The following is a 15,337-nucleotide window of genomic DNA, read 5'->3' on the forward strand; positions in this document are numbered from 1 at the left end:
GGCCACTGTCCGAGTCACCCTCCCCTGGTGCTCCTCAGCCCTGTTTTGTACAGCAAAAACCTGCAGCATGGCCCCGGAAGTCCCTTGTTCACTGGGAGCCTGTTTCTTTGTGGTCTGCAAATGGGGGTGATGACCAAGTGTGCTCCCAAGGGTCTGGCTGTAAAACAGCAAGCACAGAGCCAGCACTTACTCCACGGTGGGCCTCCCCTTGCCTGGGCCTGGCTGGGCCCCATGTGCTGTGTGATCGCAGGGCTGCACTGTTCCCTCTCTGAGCTCAGGCTCCTCATGGAGGGAGGGACTTAGCCTTGGTGACTGTCCAGGTGCTGGGTCTGAGGCCACGGTTTGAGGTGGTCGGTACCGGGGCTAGTCGTGGGGAACAGTCATGGGTTCTCTCCCACCAGAGGTCTGGGGGGTGCAGGCCACTGGCTGGACCTATAGGTATAGTCCAAGCATTCTGGAACATTGACTACAGGCCTGGCGCCATGCCTGGGCAAGACCACACCTCCTGATGACTGAAAGACCAAAGTTTCAGTCCTGTGAGGTATCTGCTGTGTCCAGCTAGGCCTCACACGCACTGCGGTACAGGGTTCTCCCAACAGCCCTATGACCCCGTTATACAGATGAGGAAGCTAAGGCAGGGATAAAAAAGGCGTTGCACCCCGGCTCCATTCTGCCTTCTCGACTCATCTCCAACCCCTCCCACACCTGCCCAACCACCAGTCCAGAGAGACTGGAGCTCAGGTGGGCCTGGGGTGGGGGTGAGGGCCGGGGCCCAGGCTCCAGGGTGCTCAGCCTTTCCCCGGGCCCAGCTCTGACCCAAGCGCGTAATGAAAGCGCGTAATTACATCAAACACAATAAGGAGTTTCGGTTGATGAAGATCATTCCTGAACACACAAACCTATTAAACCGAGGGGAAAAAATATCAATTCAACACAGTCGCTGGCGAAAAGAAAATGTGATTTGTTATCTAAAAGAGGGTTATAAACATGGCTCTGATGCTCTTTCCCTCTGTAATGAAAATAGGCAGGCACAGTGGGAGGACTGCAGATTAGAACATAGGGCTTCACTCACCAACCTTTTAGGTAAATCTTCTGCAAGGGCGGGAAAGGGCATGGGTGATGGGTAGGGGTCGGTGGCTCTAGGCCTCCAGAGTGACCTTCACAGTGACCCTCCTCTGGGCTCTCCTCACAGACCATGCCTGGGTCCTGCCTGACCTGGGCTGTCCCTGGGACACCTGGCATTCACTTGGGCCACCCGTCCAGCTACTCCAATGGCTGCCTTTGTCCTGCTGTTTCATGGACTCAGTGGAGGATGAGATGTTGGTGCATCAGTGACACAGAGGCAATGTATCACACAGAAGGATTCTAGCCCCCCCCTTCAGACTGCAGGTGAGGCTCAGGAATCTGTATGCAGTCTTGGTGCCCCAGGGACTCGGATACACGTGGGCAGGACTCCTCCCTACCTCTCCCATCTGGAGAGGGCCCATGTCCCTTCTTGGTAGAGAGTGGCATTAGCTATGGATGGTGGCACGCACGGTCACATGTGTGAAAATACATTGTAAACCCAGCTGTGGTCGCTATGTTTGATATGATGTGGAGCTGGGGACGGGGCAGGATGGGACCATTAGGGTCTGGTAGGAGGGTCCCTGGAAAGGCCTCTGTGTCTGCTTTGGGCTGCAGGTGCCCCAGTGTCCACCACTAGTGCCCTGTCTCCGGGACACAACAAAGAGGTGGTACCACCTAGCGATTATGTGCAGGGGACTTGGCAAAGGGTCCTGGCCTCAAATCCTGACCTGAACATGTGAGCTCTGGGATCCTGAGCAGTGAGTGAAGACTGAGGCTGAAGCCTCACAAGTCCCTGTGGCCCCTTGAGGACTCCTGGAGGTCACCTCCATCTCACCGATGAGGCAAGGGTGCCTGCTAAACCCTTCAGCCTCAGTAAGGCTTTACCTCAGGGTTTTGATTTTCCACTTGTAAAATCAGAATGATGATGCTAGGACAGGGAGTGAGGCCTCTCCAGAGGTTCGGGACAACCCAACCCAACCCATGAGCGGCCCCCTTAAGCCTGTAACTTCACAGGCCCCGGGAGGGGTCTGAATGTGGAAGAAACCCTCTGGTTGGGGTGAAACGTATGTCCTTAACGTCCAGGGTACACACCTCTGACACCCCCTCCATTACGTGGTATTTTAGGGGCCATTTTGCACAAACTGGGCAGGGAGTGGGGGGAATCACCCCCTCTGAACTCACACACATGCCTCCCCGCAAAGTGGATTTCTGTGCATATATGACACATGAGGAGTGGGGCTAGGGGGCCCACACGGCCCTTGTATAGATGACACACACACTCTCCTTAGCTGCAGCTGAGCCCAAGAGAGAGCATGAGGGATGCTGGCAGGTGGGCAGCAGGGTGAGGAAGTGAGAGTGGGGTGAGCATGGGGAATAGCAATTGGCAACTACGTTTGGTGCCATGGAAGGCGGCTGCTGTGGCTTGGTCAGACCTGACTGCCGCTTGCTCACCAGGCCCCTGTGCAGGACCCAGGCAGCTACCCGGCTGCACCAGTGAGGACGCTTGGCCTTCCTGCCCTGGCTCACTGCCAGCCCAGCTCAGCCAACAGGACTGTTTCTGAGAGAGCCGTCTGTCGCCGGCTTGGCAGAGAGGCAGGCAGCAGGCCCTGTGGCTGGGGCAGACCTCGGGCCGGGGAGCCACCTGTCCTGTCCAGCCGGCTCCTTGGCCTGGCCCAGCCTTCGCAGCCTTCTCTTTAGGTTCCCAGGCAGAGCTATGTCTCCCATTAGGCTCCCAGGGCAGGGCTTTGTCTCCTGCAGGCCCTAGGGCTGGCACTGAGGCCCTGGAACCAATGGCCTCTCCTGCCTCCCCGACCCATGCCCTGGCCCAGTTCCTCCTTGGTGGCCGTCTAGATAGCAGATAATGCTGGCACAACGAGGTGCTGGCACCAGGCACAGTGTCCGGCAGGCGGGCCATCTTCATCCACCCTAAGTGTTATGGGCACCAAAGCACCTGCTGCCTGTCTACAGCGGCCATGGGAGGTGCTGCCTGCTAACAAGGGCCGTGGTGTCCAAGGGCTGCAGCCAGGGCTGTGGCTACAGGTTCGCTACCCTTGCCATGGCAAGGAGTGTGGGGTCATGACCTGGGAGTAGGGAGAGGAGCATGGCTTCACATCCAGATATTTTTCCCTCACTCTCTTGTCTCTCTTGACCTTGCAGACTCCAGGATTCCCCAAGTCCCTGGTCTGGTGTCAATGGTGTGATTGTGTGTGTATGTGTGTACACCATTGCCTGTTTCTCAGAGGTCTGCATGCAAACCTACTGTGTGCTATTGACACAGGCAGGGCCACACCCTACTGATCATATAGTGGATTCCAGTCTGGCCCCATGGGTCAAGGGTTTCCTCTGTGCCCAGAACTGCTGACTGCCATCCTCCCCACCTCAGAGATAAGAAGACTGAGGCCCTGGTCACTCTGTCCACAGGGCACCTGGCTAGGCACATGGACAGGTGATGGGCAGCACTGAGTCAGGCTCAACTGCTTCTGGCCAAGAGAAGCCAGATGGGGCAGACAGATGAGCCCACTGGGCCACTGGCCTGGGGGAGCATGCACTGGGAACCATCTGTGATGGGGGCACCAAAGGCGGGTGCTGTGGGCAGTGGGGGCTAATCCTAGAGTTGTGGCCAGAAAGAGGAGCTCTAGGGAGTTAACTGCAGTGGGAGGTGTTGCCCTTCTGAAGGAGGTAAGGGTATTCCTAAGAAGGCCTGGCTTGTGTAAAGGGCCTGAGCTTGTCACTGGGTGTGCTCCTGAATGCTGGGAAGGAACATGACTCCTTATCTGTCACCTCCTGAACGTTGTTGGCAAGGACATAGTTTCAAGGGTGGGTGGTATGCCTTCAAGGGACAAAACACCATCCTTTCTGCAGCCTGAAGTCCCCATATCCCCCCTGGCATGGACAGTCTGCACCCTGGCAGCTCTCCCTGGCAGCCCAGGCAGGGCTGGCTGGCAAGTCAGCTAATGGGCCCATCATTAGCACTGATGCCTTTTAGCCCGGCTGCTGGGCAGCTCAGCACTCCTGGGGAAGGGAAGGGCCCTGACCTTGCAGCTGGAAAGGAGGGGGCGCCTACAGCTCCACTCTGCCCAAGATACCTGTGGGACAGACAAACAGGTAGACTAATGGACTGGTGGGGGTGGGCAACAAGCATCAGGCAAACACGGCTGGGCCCAGCTGGCCCTGTGGTCACACCCATAGCTGGGGGCATCTCAGGTCAAGCCAGGGGGTGGGGCCAGCAGAGTCCTCTCCTGCCTTAGGACAGAAGCACCCAGAGCCTATGGGCTGGTGTGGCCAGAGATGCACCCATACCATCACCAACTTGCACCTACATGGCCTGATGTGTGGACCGACCCTTTGACACATCACACCTGAGCTGACAGATAGCCCCCCGACACCAGCTGGTCGTTTGCCAAATGGGGAAACTGAAGCCCAGAGAGGGGTGAGCCCTTGCTGGGTCCCGCAGGGACTGTGACCCAGTGTGCAGGGAGTGGGTCCTCAAGTAGCACCATCTCAGCATCTCCTGGACACCCTGAGACCTGGGCCTTCCTTCCCGGTAGGCCCCCGTGGTGCCCACCCGGCCTGCGATAAGCCGTTTCTGTCTTGGAGTAGCTGAAAATCAGGGGTCAGGGGTCCAGTAGGATGGTCCTTGGAAATCTTGGGTTTTCTGCAGAGTCAGGGAGAAAAAACCGGTTTGGGGCCGAGGCAGCCTCTTCGTCTTCCTGTTTGGGGCCTACACTGGGAGGGAGAGAAAGCCAGGCCGAGGGCTTTCATTCCCTTATTTCCTGATTCCTTCATTCCCTCTCCTGTGCCTGCTCTGCGTGTCTGTCCTGGGTGGGGAGGGGAGGAAGCAGATACATCAGAAACAAAAGAAGGGACAGAGCGGGAGCCAAGGGTTCTGGATTCCCAGAAGGTGGAGGGGCTGATGGGCTGGGGAGCAGGAGCAGCCTCACTGGGAAGAGGCAAGACAAGCTGGGCTTCAAAAGGAGGAACGGGGGCTTCCCTGGTGGCGCAGTGGTTGAGAGTCCGCCTGCTGGTGCAGGGGACACGGGTTCGTGCCCCGGTCCGGGAAGATCCCACATGCCGCGGAGCGGCTGGGCCCGTGAGCCATGGCCGCTGAGCCTGCGTGTCCGTGAGAGGCCCGCGTACCGTAAAAAAAAAAAAAAAAAAAAAGGAGGAACGGAGGGCATTCTGGGTGGAGAGATCAAGAATGGGCCTGGAGTGAGGTGTTCGGTGTGGCTGGAGCACAGGAGGAGGGGAGGGAGGAGGCAGGTTGACGAGAGAGGCAGGGACAGCCAGATCCTGGGGCCTTGAGCGCAGGCTCAGGCTGGGCATTGCAGGGAGTCGCCAGGGTGAGGTTATTTGCAGGTGGGGGCACATCCAAGTGGCCAGGGAGTGCAAATGGAGGCTGCTGTGTGTATTTCTGATCAAGAGGCTGAGGAGGCACGGTGGCCCAGGGATGGGTTTGTAGTGCTGGAATGGGGAGCGAGAAAAAACCCAGCCCCCAGCTCCCAGGGAGGGAGGATCGGTCCAGGGAGTCGTTAGTTCATTAATGTGTTCACTGTAAACAATCATCTGTTACCCACAACTCCATGTGAGCTCCCTGAGGGCAGCACCCAGCACCCACCAGGCAGCAAAGGAAGAGTGCTATGGTGTGCGCTCAGGGTGGCCTGGGGGGATGGGGACTGGGGAGAAGGAACAGGTTTAGGGGGCCTGCATCATAGGCATGCACCCCCTGGCACCTGACGGCACAGCTGTGAGACTCTGCCCCCAACAGGTGACCTCAGGTAGGTCTAACCACTCTGTGCCTCAGGGTTCTCATCAGTTAAGTAGGGATAATAATCCCTCCTGCCTCCTAGAGGTGCCAGGCTCAGAGCTGGAGTGAGTCAAGGCCTCCCCCGTCCCCCTTATTGGCCCCTGGGTGCCAGGGGGCAGCTCTTGGTGCCTCTCCCTGCATTTAGCACAGAGACCCCTGGGAGGCGTGGCCCACATGCCTGAGCGGCTGTGGAGGACACAGCGAGCCCTGCCAACTGGTCTGGTCCCCGAGGGTTCCGTCATCCTTGGCATCGGGGGTTTCCTGAGTCTGGGAGGAACGCTGCCTCAGTCTCTCTTCTGGTTTACTGTTATCCTTTGACAGGAAAGGTGCAGGTGTGTCCAGTCTTGCCCAAATCAAACGCAAGCTGCCTGAATATGTGAGCCACCTGGGTGTGCGGCTGGGGATCAATGAGGCTTTCCTTCTCTCCCCCACATTCTGGGCCCTTCTGTCCTCAGAAAGAGTCCTGCTCCCAGCTTCTCACGCCGCCACTTGCTCCGCGCCCGAGCCCCTTCTGAGCTTTGCTGGCGGAAGGAGAGGATTTAGTGGCTGTGACAGTCTGGTCCCCGATCCCAGCCTGGCAGCCTTCTGGAAGACAGGCTGCTGCTCGGGGAAGTCTGGAAGGGGATAGGGTCCCTTTCCCCCAGCATCTCTTTCAGGTCAGTGTATTAAAGTCTGGGAAGTCCTGGAGTCAAGAGGCCTCTCTGCCCCAGGGGCTGTCCAAGGAGTCTGTGCACCTCCTTAACCACCAAGGGGATGCCAACTTTTGGGGAGCATCATTTCAGAGTAGCCTATGTGCTCATGGGGGACTCCATAGCTCCTCTGGGAGCTGGGAGTGGAATGAGAGGTTCATATCTGCACCCTGTGTCCCAGCACCAAGGGGAGCCTCAAATGTTTGCTGAACATTGGGCAAAGGTTCCCGGCTCCACCCCACAGAGCCCTTGGTGCCCTTCCAGTGGGTCTGGGCAGCCTCCCTCTCCCTCTTCCCCTGCATGCACATCCACCCTTGCTGCGGGTGGGCAGGTCCTAGGGGCTGGGGAGGGCACTGCAGTTCTTACCTTGATGTTGTCCTGCCAGCGGTGGGCCTTCTGGAAGTTCTCTGCAGCGTCAGCCAATCTCTGAGGGACAGAGCACAGGGAGGTCAGAGACTGAGGAAGGTCTGTGCCCAGCCCAAAGCCTTCTCCATCCCCAGCAGTCCCTGGGGCCAGACTGGCTCAGGGACTCCCTGGACATCATGCCAGACTCTCAGAGATTCCTTGATCCCAGACATTCTCCAGCTTGCTCTGTGGGCCCTTCCCCCACCCACATCGGGCTCCCACAGGAAAGGTGAAGCCTGCACAGACCTGAGTGGCATCTCCATGGGACTCCCTGGACTTCAGCTCAGCCACATTTCCTGCCCACAGGAAGGCAGGGGGACCCCTGAGGCATATTAAGACCCAGGCCCTGGAGCCAAGCCCACTGACACTCTCTACTAGCTACAAACCAGCGTCACCCCAGCGTCAAGAGGAAGGCCTTCCCCAGCCAAAGAGGAAATGCCACAAGTGACAGAGTGCCTCGCTGATGCACCTTTGCCCCCAGCTTGCTCAGGGCCCAGAAGGAGGTGCCCACAGCCCACCTCTGCCCACCCAGGCCTGTCCCCACTGTCCCTGTCCTGGCTTCCTGAGTCCCCTCCCAGCAGGGCTCTCTAAGCCTTCTGTCCGCACAAGCCTGGTCCATCCTTTGGTGCTGGTTCCTGTGGCCTCCTCCACTGAGGCCCCTGTGCCTGTGAGCACAGCTGCGTCTGTCCATCCCACACCTTGTTACCCAATACACCTAGTGCCAGACTGTGCTGATGTGTGGAGATATGGCAGAGCCAGCCCTGCCCTCCCACAGTTCAGAGGAGAAAACAGACATAACCAGGCAGAATAACTAGGGCAGGACTAGCTGAGGTGCTTTGGGAAGCTCAGCATTGTGGGAACTTGGGAGGTCAGGGAAGGCTTCCTGGAGGAGGTGCTGGAAACTCGCTACCCTTTGGGCCTGAATCCTGACCCAGAGATTCTTACTTTGTGCCTCCGTAGATCCTGTCCCTTTAGGAAGTCTTTTTTTAAAATTAATTAATTAATTAATTTTTATTTTGGGCTGCGTTGGGTCTTCATTGCTGCGTGCGGGCTTTCTCTAGTTGCAGCGAGCGGGGGCTACTCTTTGTTGCGGTGCACAGGCTCCTCATGGCGGTGGCTTCTCTTGTTGTGGAGCACGGGCTCTAGGCACACAGGCTTCAGTAGTTGTGGCACGCAGGCTCAGTAGTTGTGGTGCACGGGCTTAGCTGCTCTGCAGAATGTGGGATCTTCCCGGACCAGGGCTCGAACCCTTGTACCCTGCATTGGCAGGCGGATTCTTAACCACTGCGCCACCACGGAAGTCCCCCTTTAGGAAGTTTTGAGGCTCCTGAGGACAGGACTGAGCCTGGCCCTCTAGGGCCTCCTGCAGAGCTGAGTGCAGTGAAGTCCTGTTCATCATAATGATGACTGTCACCCTGAACTGATCATCTGCTGCATCCAAGCCCTCCCCCAGGCCAGGGACACATCACGTGTACCTGTCACCATTCACAACGTGCTTGACGTGTCCTCCTCAGATGAAGGTACCCAGCACAGAGGTGGTGAGCAGCCTGCCTAAGGTCACAGAGGAGCTCTGGGTTGGGCTGGGGCCCTCACCACCAAATTTGCCTTGCCCAGCCCATGACCAAAGTCCGAAGGTATGCTCCACAGGGCCCACCATGCCTGGGGAGGAAAAGAGTAGCTCTTGGTGTGGAAGGGGCTCTGGTCCCCAACTCCCCGCCCTATTTGACCCCATGAGTGGAGCAGTAGGGTCCTGCCTTCTGGCCTCCAGCCCCCACTCAGAGGGCCCTGCCCCCTTGGTATTCAAGACAAACACTCCCATCCATCAGTCCAGGCCTGATGGCTTGTGGGCCCAAGAGGGGAAATTCTAAAATAAAGCCTGGCAGCTGCCCATTGGGGGAAATGGGAGACCAGCTTTTCCTCCCTTCTAGAGTGGAACAGTGTGGTGGGGGCCTGGTGGGACTCCCTGTAGAGCCGCAGCCTCCACTCGCTGGGCAGGATGCCACCTCTGGCTGTTAGAAGGGCTGTGCAGAGCTATCCCTACTCCCGCTGGGCCTGGCTCCCCCTCCTCCTCAGGGCAAAAGCACTGAATGCTGGGAAGGCTATGAGGCTGGGGGACCTGGGGGCAGGGTGGGAAAGTCAAACTCCCTCACTTCACATTGCTGAGACCCTCCTGCCACCCCCACCCGTCTTTTTTGCAGGTTTTGTCCTCTGCCCACCTGTTACTGCAGTGACTGCTTGGGTGGGCCCTACCCCAATAATCCAGCTTCAGGAACCATAGGCCTCTCTTCTCCCAGATGGCTCTCAGGTCTTGCCTCCAATCCTGGCCCCTCCTGAGCTCCTGGATACCTTTCTGGGGTAACCCTTAGGCCCACCAGAGCTTACAACACCCCCTCTTAGAATGAGCCCCTCCACCCTGTGACCACTGCCCCTACATCCCACCCTTAGTGTTCTTCACACCACCTTACTGATCATCCCCAGCCCAGGCTCCTGCGTCCTCTCTTGCTCTTCGTCATCCTTCTCCACACAGCAGCTGCAGCCTTCAAAATGTGGATCCTGGGGCTGTCCTAAGGCCCCAGGAGCCCCCCTGTGCCCAACTCCTGCCCCTCCCTTTCCATCCTGGGTCCTCCTCTCAGCCTAAACCACAAACACCCCCACCCAAGCCCGACCCCGATGGGTCCTGATTCACAAGCTGGCAGTGCCCTTCCGCAGAGGACATTACTGTGTGACACACACGGTTAACAACACTTGTCACTCCTGTTAATGGAGCACTGACCATGCGAGCTCGGCACCAGGCCTGGAATGGAGTGTGGGAGCCCAGGGAACATCCCCTGGGGCTGCATCTTGAGGGGTGAGTCTCAGGCAGTCACTGGATACCCCTTTTCCTTGCCCGGTGGCCCAACACCTTCCCAGGGATCCAGACCCTTCTCAGAGTGGGCCTGGAGCCATTGCCACTTCATGGACGATGAGGCTGGGACACATGTGGCAACAACCGGATCAGGTCCCTTGCCACAGAAAAGCCACATGGTTGATAGGGTTGCAAACACCAAACAGACACTAGTTGAAGTCTCCAAACTGGGCCACGGCCTTGAGGAGCTGTCCTCTCCAGCCCCTACCTCCCCCGCTGGCCAGCGGATGCCAGCTCCTTCACCCTTCAGGACTTAGGTCTGACCCTGGGATTCACAGGCCTCAGGAACATGGGGGCTGATGGCCCCTCAGGCTCGCTAGCCTAGTGGCCAAGGTGAGGGAGACCAGGGAGGGAGGGCCCCAGCCTCCAGCCTCCTTGAACTCATGGAGTCCCATGGGCTCAAAGGCCCGGGTCAGCCCGCTGACTCGTGAATAACGGAGTTGCAATAGCCACAGCGAAAGGATTACTTTTAATCCTCAGTAATGATCAAGCCATTATTATTTTTTCGGTGTTACAGATCAATCAGTCCGTCCCCAGGCACCGGACGTGTGGAAACTGCTAAATCCACAGGCCTGGTGGTGCGGGAGGAAGGGCTGAGGCAGCTGAACGGGGGGGTGGTGGATGGGGCAGGCTGTGGCTGCACGCGGTCTCTCAGGCCTGAGGGTGAGAGGGAAGAGGACGGGAATACACATGGCACGCACGAGGGGCCCCAGGTGGGGATCAGAGCTTGGACCCTGGAGCCTTGGGTTCAGACCCCAGCTTCCCCCTCCAGCTCTCAATTTCCTGCCTATAAATTAGAAGTAGTAACCTTACCCACGCAGAGGGTAGTTAGGTTCTTGGCAGCCCCCTTGCTCCAACTGCCAGTAGCTGTCCATAAAGCCCAGTGCCCTGGTGTTTCACTTGCTGGCTCTAAGCACACAAGCCTTTTGTCCACCTCTGGGCCTTCCTGGCATCCACTCTTTCTGCTTGGGATGTGCTCCCCATCATCTCAGTCAGTGCTATCAGACTGTCACCTCTTCTGGAAGCCTCCTATTGCCCTTGTCCTGTCCATGGGCTCCCCTCCCCTCTGCCAGGCACTCAGACTTGTGCTCCTGTCTTCACAGAGCCCACAACAGTCAGGCCTGCTCGGGGCTGGCTGGGAGACTGCTCACAGCCCTGCCTCTGCCTCTGCCCTGCCCCGAGGTTCATCCTCCTTGCGCTTCCCTCCCACCTCCCCCAAGTCCTCCTGATGGCCTGGGGTAGACAGGATGGGGAAGGACACTGAGATCCAGAAGTAAAGGGAGAACCTACAAAGACTCCTAGCAGGGCAGGGGCAGCAGTGGGAACATGGCTCACTTCATCTCAGGGCTCCTGCCTGCCTGGGGGAGATGTGCTCTGTTCCCATCCCTGACCCTGAATACCTGTTCCCTGGGACCAGCTCCCTGCTCGGGCTCTGGGCTCTGGGCTCTGCTCTCAGAGCCACCTGCAGTCTCTGGCTCTCCTGCTACCAGGCCCCTGCACATTCCGCTCCCTCCTTGTGCACTCCTGCCCAGACTCCTCCAGCCTGTTTCATTCCCTCACCCTTGAGGCGTTAGCTTAGACCCCATTCTCCTCCTAACCACTTCCTGACCCATGGCAGGCTCCCATCTCTCCCCATCATGAACTTAGAGAACCCTCTGCTTTTCCCCTTGAGCTGAGCTTGGTGGGCACTGTATCTGGCAGCTATCAAGTTTACAGTAACCTGGCCCCTGGCACGTAGTAGGTACACAATGAACATCTGATAAATCAAAGTCAGAATGTCTCTGAACCTGGGTAAAGGCTTGAGTCTGGACCTGCCTGGTCAGCTGTATGACCCTAGGTGTGTGGTTTAACCTCTCTGAGACTTTTTCTTCATCACATCCTGGAGGGTGAGGGCTGCCTATGAAGGTGATGCTACGGAGTTGCTGATGGTGGCTTGCCTGGCCTGCGATGTCTCCATCACGGCCAAGGCGTTGGAGGGAACTGTGGTGGGACTGCTGAGCAGGGCTGCTCACGGCTAAGTCAATTACGATAACAGCGGGCCTTTCAGAGGCAATTATCAGAGAGTTTCACTTAACAATCAATTTCCCTCAGCTCCGGAAACTGTTCTTACGGGAAAGGGCAAGAAAGAGGAGGACTGGGCTGTGGACAAAGCTCCCCTGGGGGAGCAGCCCCCTCTACAGACACCTTTGAATTTCACTAAGTTCAAAGTCTCTCAATTGCTCTGGAGCTGAGATAGACCATGACCTAAGATAAGGGACCTGAGGCCACGGTGGCTGCCCCTCAGAGGCCAACACCTGGAGGATAAGGTCCCCCTCTGGAGGAGCGGGGCTTGGGCCTGGTGGGTTGGAGCCCTCAGGCTTCTCCACTCCATCCTCTTTGAGGTCCCACTCCTCCCCCCAGGTTGGTGACCCCACTTCTCCTTGGCCTCCTCCCTTCATCCCCCTCACCTGGAGCCCCCCCCCCCCAGTGCTGGCCTAGCCTGAAAGGGTCTGGGGAGTAACTACCCATCAAACAGGATTTGTTTTGTGCAGCCCAAAGGGAAAGACTGAATGAGTTTTTTGGTCTTAATTGGTTATAGCTACTTTCTCTTCCAAGAGGTTATGAGAGGCTTAGGATAAAAGGCCCTGAACCCATGAGGCACAGGATATTGAGATATGTGCCAATGGGGGCTGAGCCTGGCAGAAGCTGTGATGGGGGCTCTGAGGTAGAGGTTGGGGGCAGCAAGCCCAGAGTAAAGTCCTAGCACCAAGTAGGTGCCCCAAGAACACCGCCAGAGGGTTGCAAAGAAGGTAATGATGAGAGGATGATACCAGACACTGCCCCTGTAATTACCCTGAGCTGACTGGTGCAGTTAATCCAACGGCAGGTGGAAGACTGTATCTCTTCCTCACCCTCCCCACCCCACCCCTAGCAAGACACCTAAGAGGTGGCTTTTTTTTTTTTTTTTTTTTTTTTGCGGTATGCGGGCCTCTCACTGCTGTGGCCTCTCCCTTTGCGGAGCACAGGCTCCGGACGTGCAGGCTCAGCGGCCATGGCTCACGTGCCCAGCCGCTCTGCGGCATGTGGGATCCTCCCGGACCGGGGCACGAACCCGTGTCCCCTGCATCGGCAGGCGGACTCTCAACCACTGCGCCACCAGGGAAGCCCGAGAGGTGGATTCTTTTGTTCCCCGTTCTGTAAGGGGACTGAGCATTAGTGCCACTGCCCCAGGCTCCTGGTGAGGAAGTGGTGGAGGGGGCATCAGTAGGCCTACCAGCAGTGTTGGATGCCGAATGTTCCAGGGAAGGATCAGGTCTGGCCAGGTGGGGCGTGGCTGGTTGGGCTCAGGTATTCCTTACCTGCTTCCCAGAGTGGTTCCTTTGCCCTTTCCCCAGGAGAGGGGATCAGTAACTGGACTCTCAGATGCTGCTCTGAGCCAATCCCCCCCATCCTTGGTGTCACTGGACCCAGTCCCTGGGAAGGGGTAAGCACCAGGGTGCCCAGAAGCCCCTGCCCAGCACAGCACTGCCACCCTGCTTCCCTCCCCACCTGTGGGCCCTGTATTTAACTCTGTATTTTGTACTGATAGATACTAAATGCAGATTTCCAATTTTCAGAGCAGTTATGGTCTAATGAGTAAATAATATACATATTTCAAACTGTCTAAAAAACATATCTGCATAATCAAAATATCTGCATAATAATGAAGCAAGATGCAGTTCAGCAAGGAAGGCACTGGAGCCCCAGGGCTGACAATAGGGCAAGATGCACAGGCAAGTGAGGAGTCCTGGCCCTGTGGGTCCATTCTTCCTGCCACCTCAGCCTGAATGGGTGTTTGTCTGTCTGTCTACTGCCTTCTTCAAGCAGGTTCACCCATGGTCAGGGACCAGGAGAATCCTAACTTGGCCCTGTTCCTGCACAACTTGTGCCTGGGGAAGGTGCACGTGTGGGCAGACAGTGCCTGCTACGTGAGCGATGGGTATCCTGATGCCTCTGACTGCTCAGAGCTTTATGGGCACAACCTCACTCACCACAACCTTCTGAAGGCGGTCCTGTCCTGATCCCCATATTGCTGGGTTCTGAGGGGTGAAGAGAAGTGCACCAGTGTGGGCAGAGCAGGCTGACAGGACCCATGACTTTTGTATGGCAGGTGATGAAGAGGTTGGTGGCTTTGCCTTCCGGTCAAATGTGCTGCCGACACTGGCACCTCCTGGGCAGCACCAGCACTCAGCCTTCTGGTGAGCCCTCCCGCCTTCTCCACCCCTTCTCTCCAAAGTCCCTTCTTTCACCCGCTTCCTGCATCCATCCACACAGGACACACCTGGCTCCTGTCCCACAACACATCTGACCTACGCTTTCTGTATTAACCGTGCTTCCAGCTTAAAGATGAAACAACCACTGGAACAGATGAAAAACAAACAAACAAACACCCAAAACCCGGACCAAAATTCTAGCAACCGAAACTGCAGGGAAAACAACAAACACTCCTAGCTGCAAAGGGCGCCTGGTGGAGGGGGGAGCCATCACGTGAGGCCCACGCTGTTGTTAGCAGCGACAAGCTCCCTGACCTTTTCCCTCACCAGCCACACGTGTTCTCCACGAGTTGATAAAAAAATTAGTAAAATAGAATTTTTTCTTAAAAAAAAAAAAAGGTCAGAATACATGTAACAGGGAAAAACTCATTCGAGTTGTTCCCCTCTGGAAGGGGCACCCATCTCTCCAGCCCCGGGCCTGGGCTTGCTCACTCCCTGTGGGCACCCTGGCCTTGGTTATCGATTCCTGTGCCCCCTCTGTCCCTGCCTGCAAGGGGCAGCCTGTGTTTTAATTTCCCAGGAAAAATATGAAGAAGTGAGGGGTGGCTTGTGATGAAGATGGAGATGCAGCTGGGGAACCTGGTGTCCAGAGGCTTGAATTTCAGACCAGACAGGATCATTCTGCTCAACCAAGGGCAGCTGCTGGCTTATATTTTGCCATGGGAGGACTTTTAAAAAATCCCCGCTGTCCTATTACTGGTATGTAACCCCAAAGTGAACATTTTCACATCAGGAAAAGGAAAGCCATGTGCTCTGAGATGCTCCTTCCCAGGAAGGAAAGGAGGTGAAGCCACACTCAGGTGATGACAGAAATTCCACTGGCTTCAATGGACACTTTAGCTTTCAACAGGAACCGTGGTCAATACAAAAACGTGTCTACAGGGCAAGGGGTGAGGAAAGGGGCTCTGGAGGCTGCGCAGGACATTCGCAGGGGCCAGCCTGAATTTACAGAGCAGTTCTCAGGAGCCACAGATGAAGTCCTCTCTCAGGAGATTTCAACTCTGGCATCAGGCTGCTTCAGGAGGGGATGCATGTGGCCATGCACGGCCTCATGCTGAGGGTAGTAGGACAGGCCCGGCTCTTGGGGCCCTGCCCTGCCAGGTCACTGCTGCTGCTCCTAGGTCCCCCATTGGGCACCTTTGAGAGGTTCCTTGATGAGAGATAAGCCAGTAAGTCC

General features: G+C 57.0%; 1 protein-coding gene across 8 annotated transcripts in view; it reads right to left on the minus strand.

Moving 5' to 3' along the window:
- The window catches only part of CACNA2D2 (calcium voltage-gated channel auxiliary subunit alpha2delta 2), a 138,832-nt gene that overhangs the window by 25,827 nt on the left and 97,668 nt on the right, over positions 1 to 15,337 (minus strand). For all 8 annotated transcript variants that reach the window (XM_067754548.1, XM_067754545.1, XM_067754547.1 and 5 more), the window contains exon 4: positions 6,925 to 6,984. In XM_067754548.1, coding sequence (XP_067610649.1) covers positions 6,925 to 6,984 — 60 coding nt within the window. The remainder of the gene's footprint in view (positions 1 to 6,924; positions 6,985 to 15,337) is intronic.

Source organism: Pseudorca crassidens, chromosome 10, assembly GCF_039906515.1.
Source record: "Pseudorca crassidens isolate mPseCra1 chromosome 10, mPseCra1.hap1, whole genome shotgun sequence".
Taxonomy (NCBI): domain Eukaryota; kingdom Metazoa; phylum Chordata; class Mammalia; order Artiodactyla; family Delphinidae; genus Pseudorca; species Pseudorca crassidens.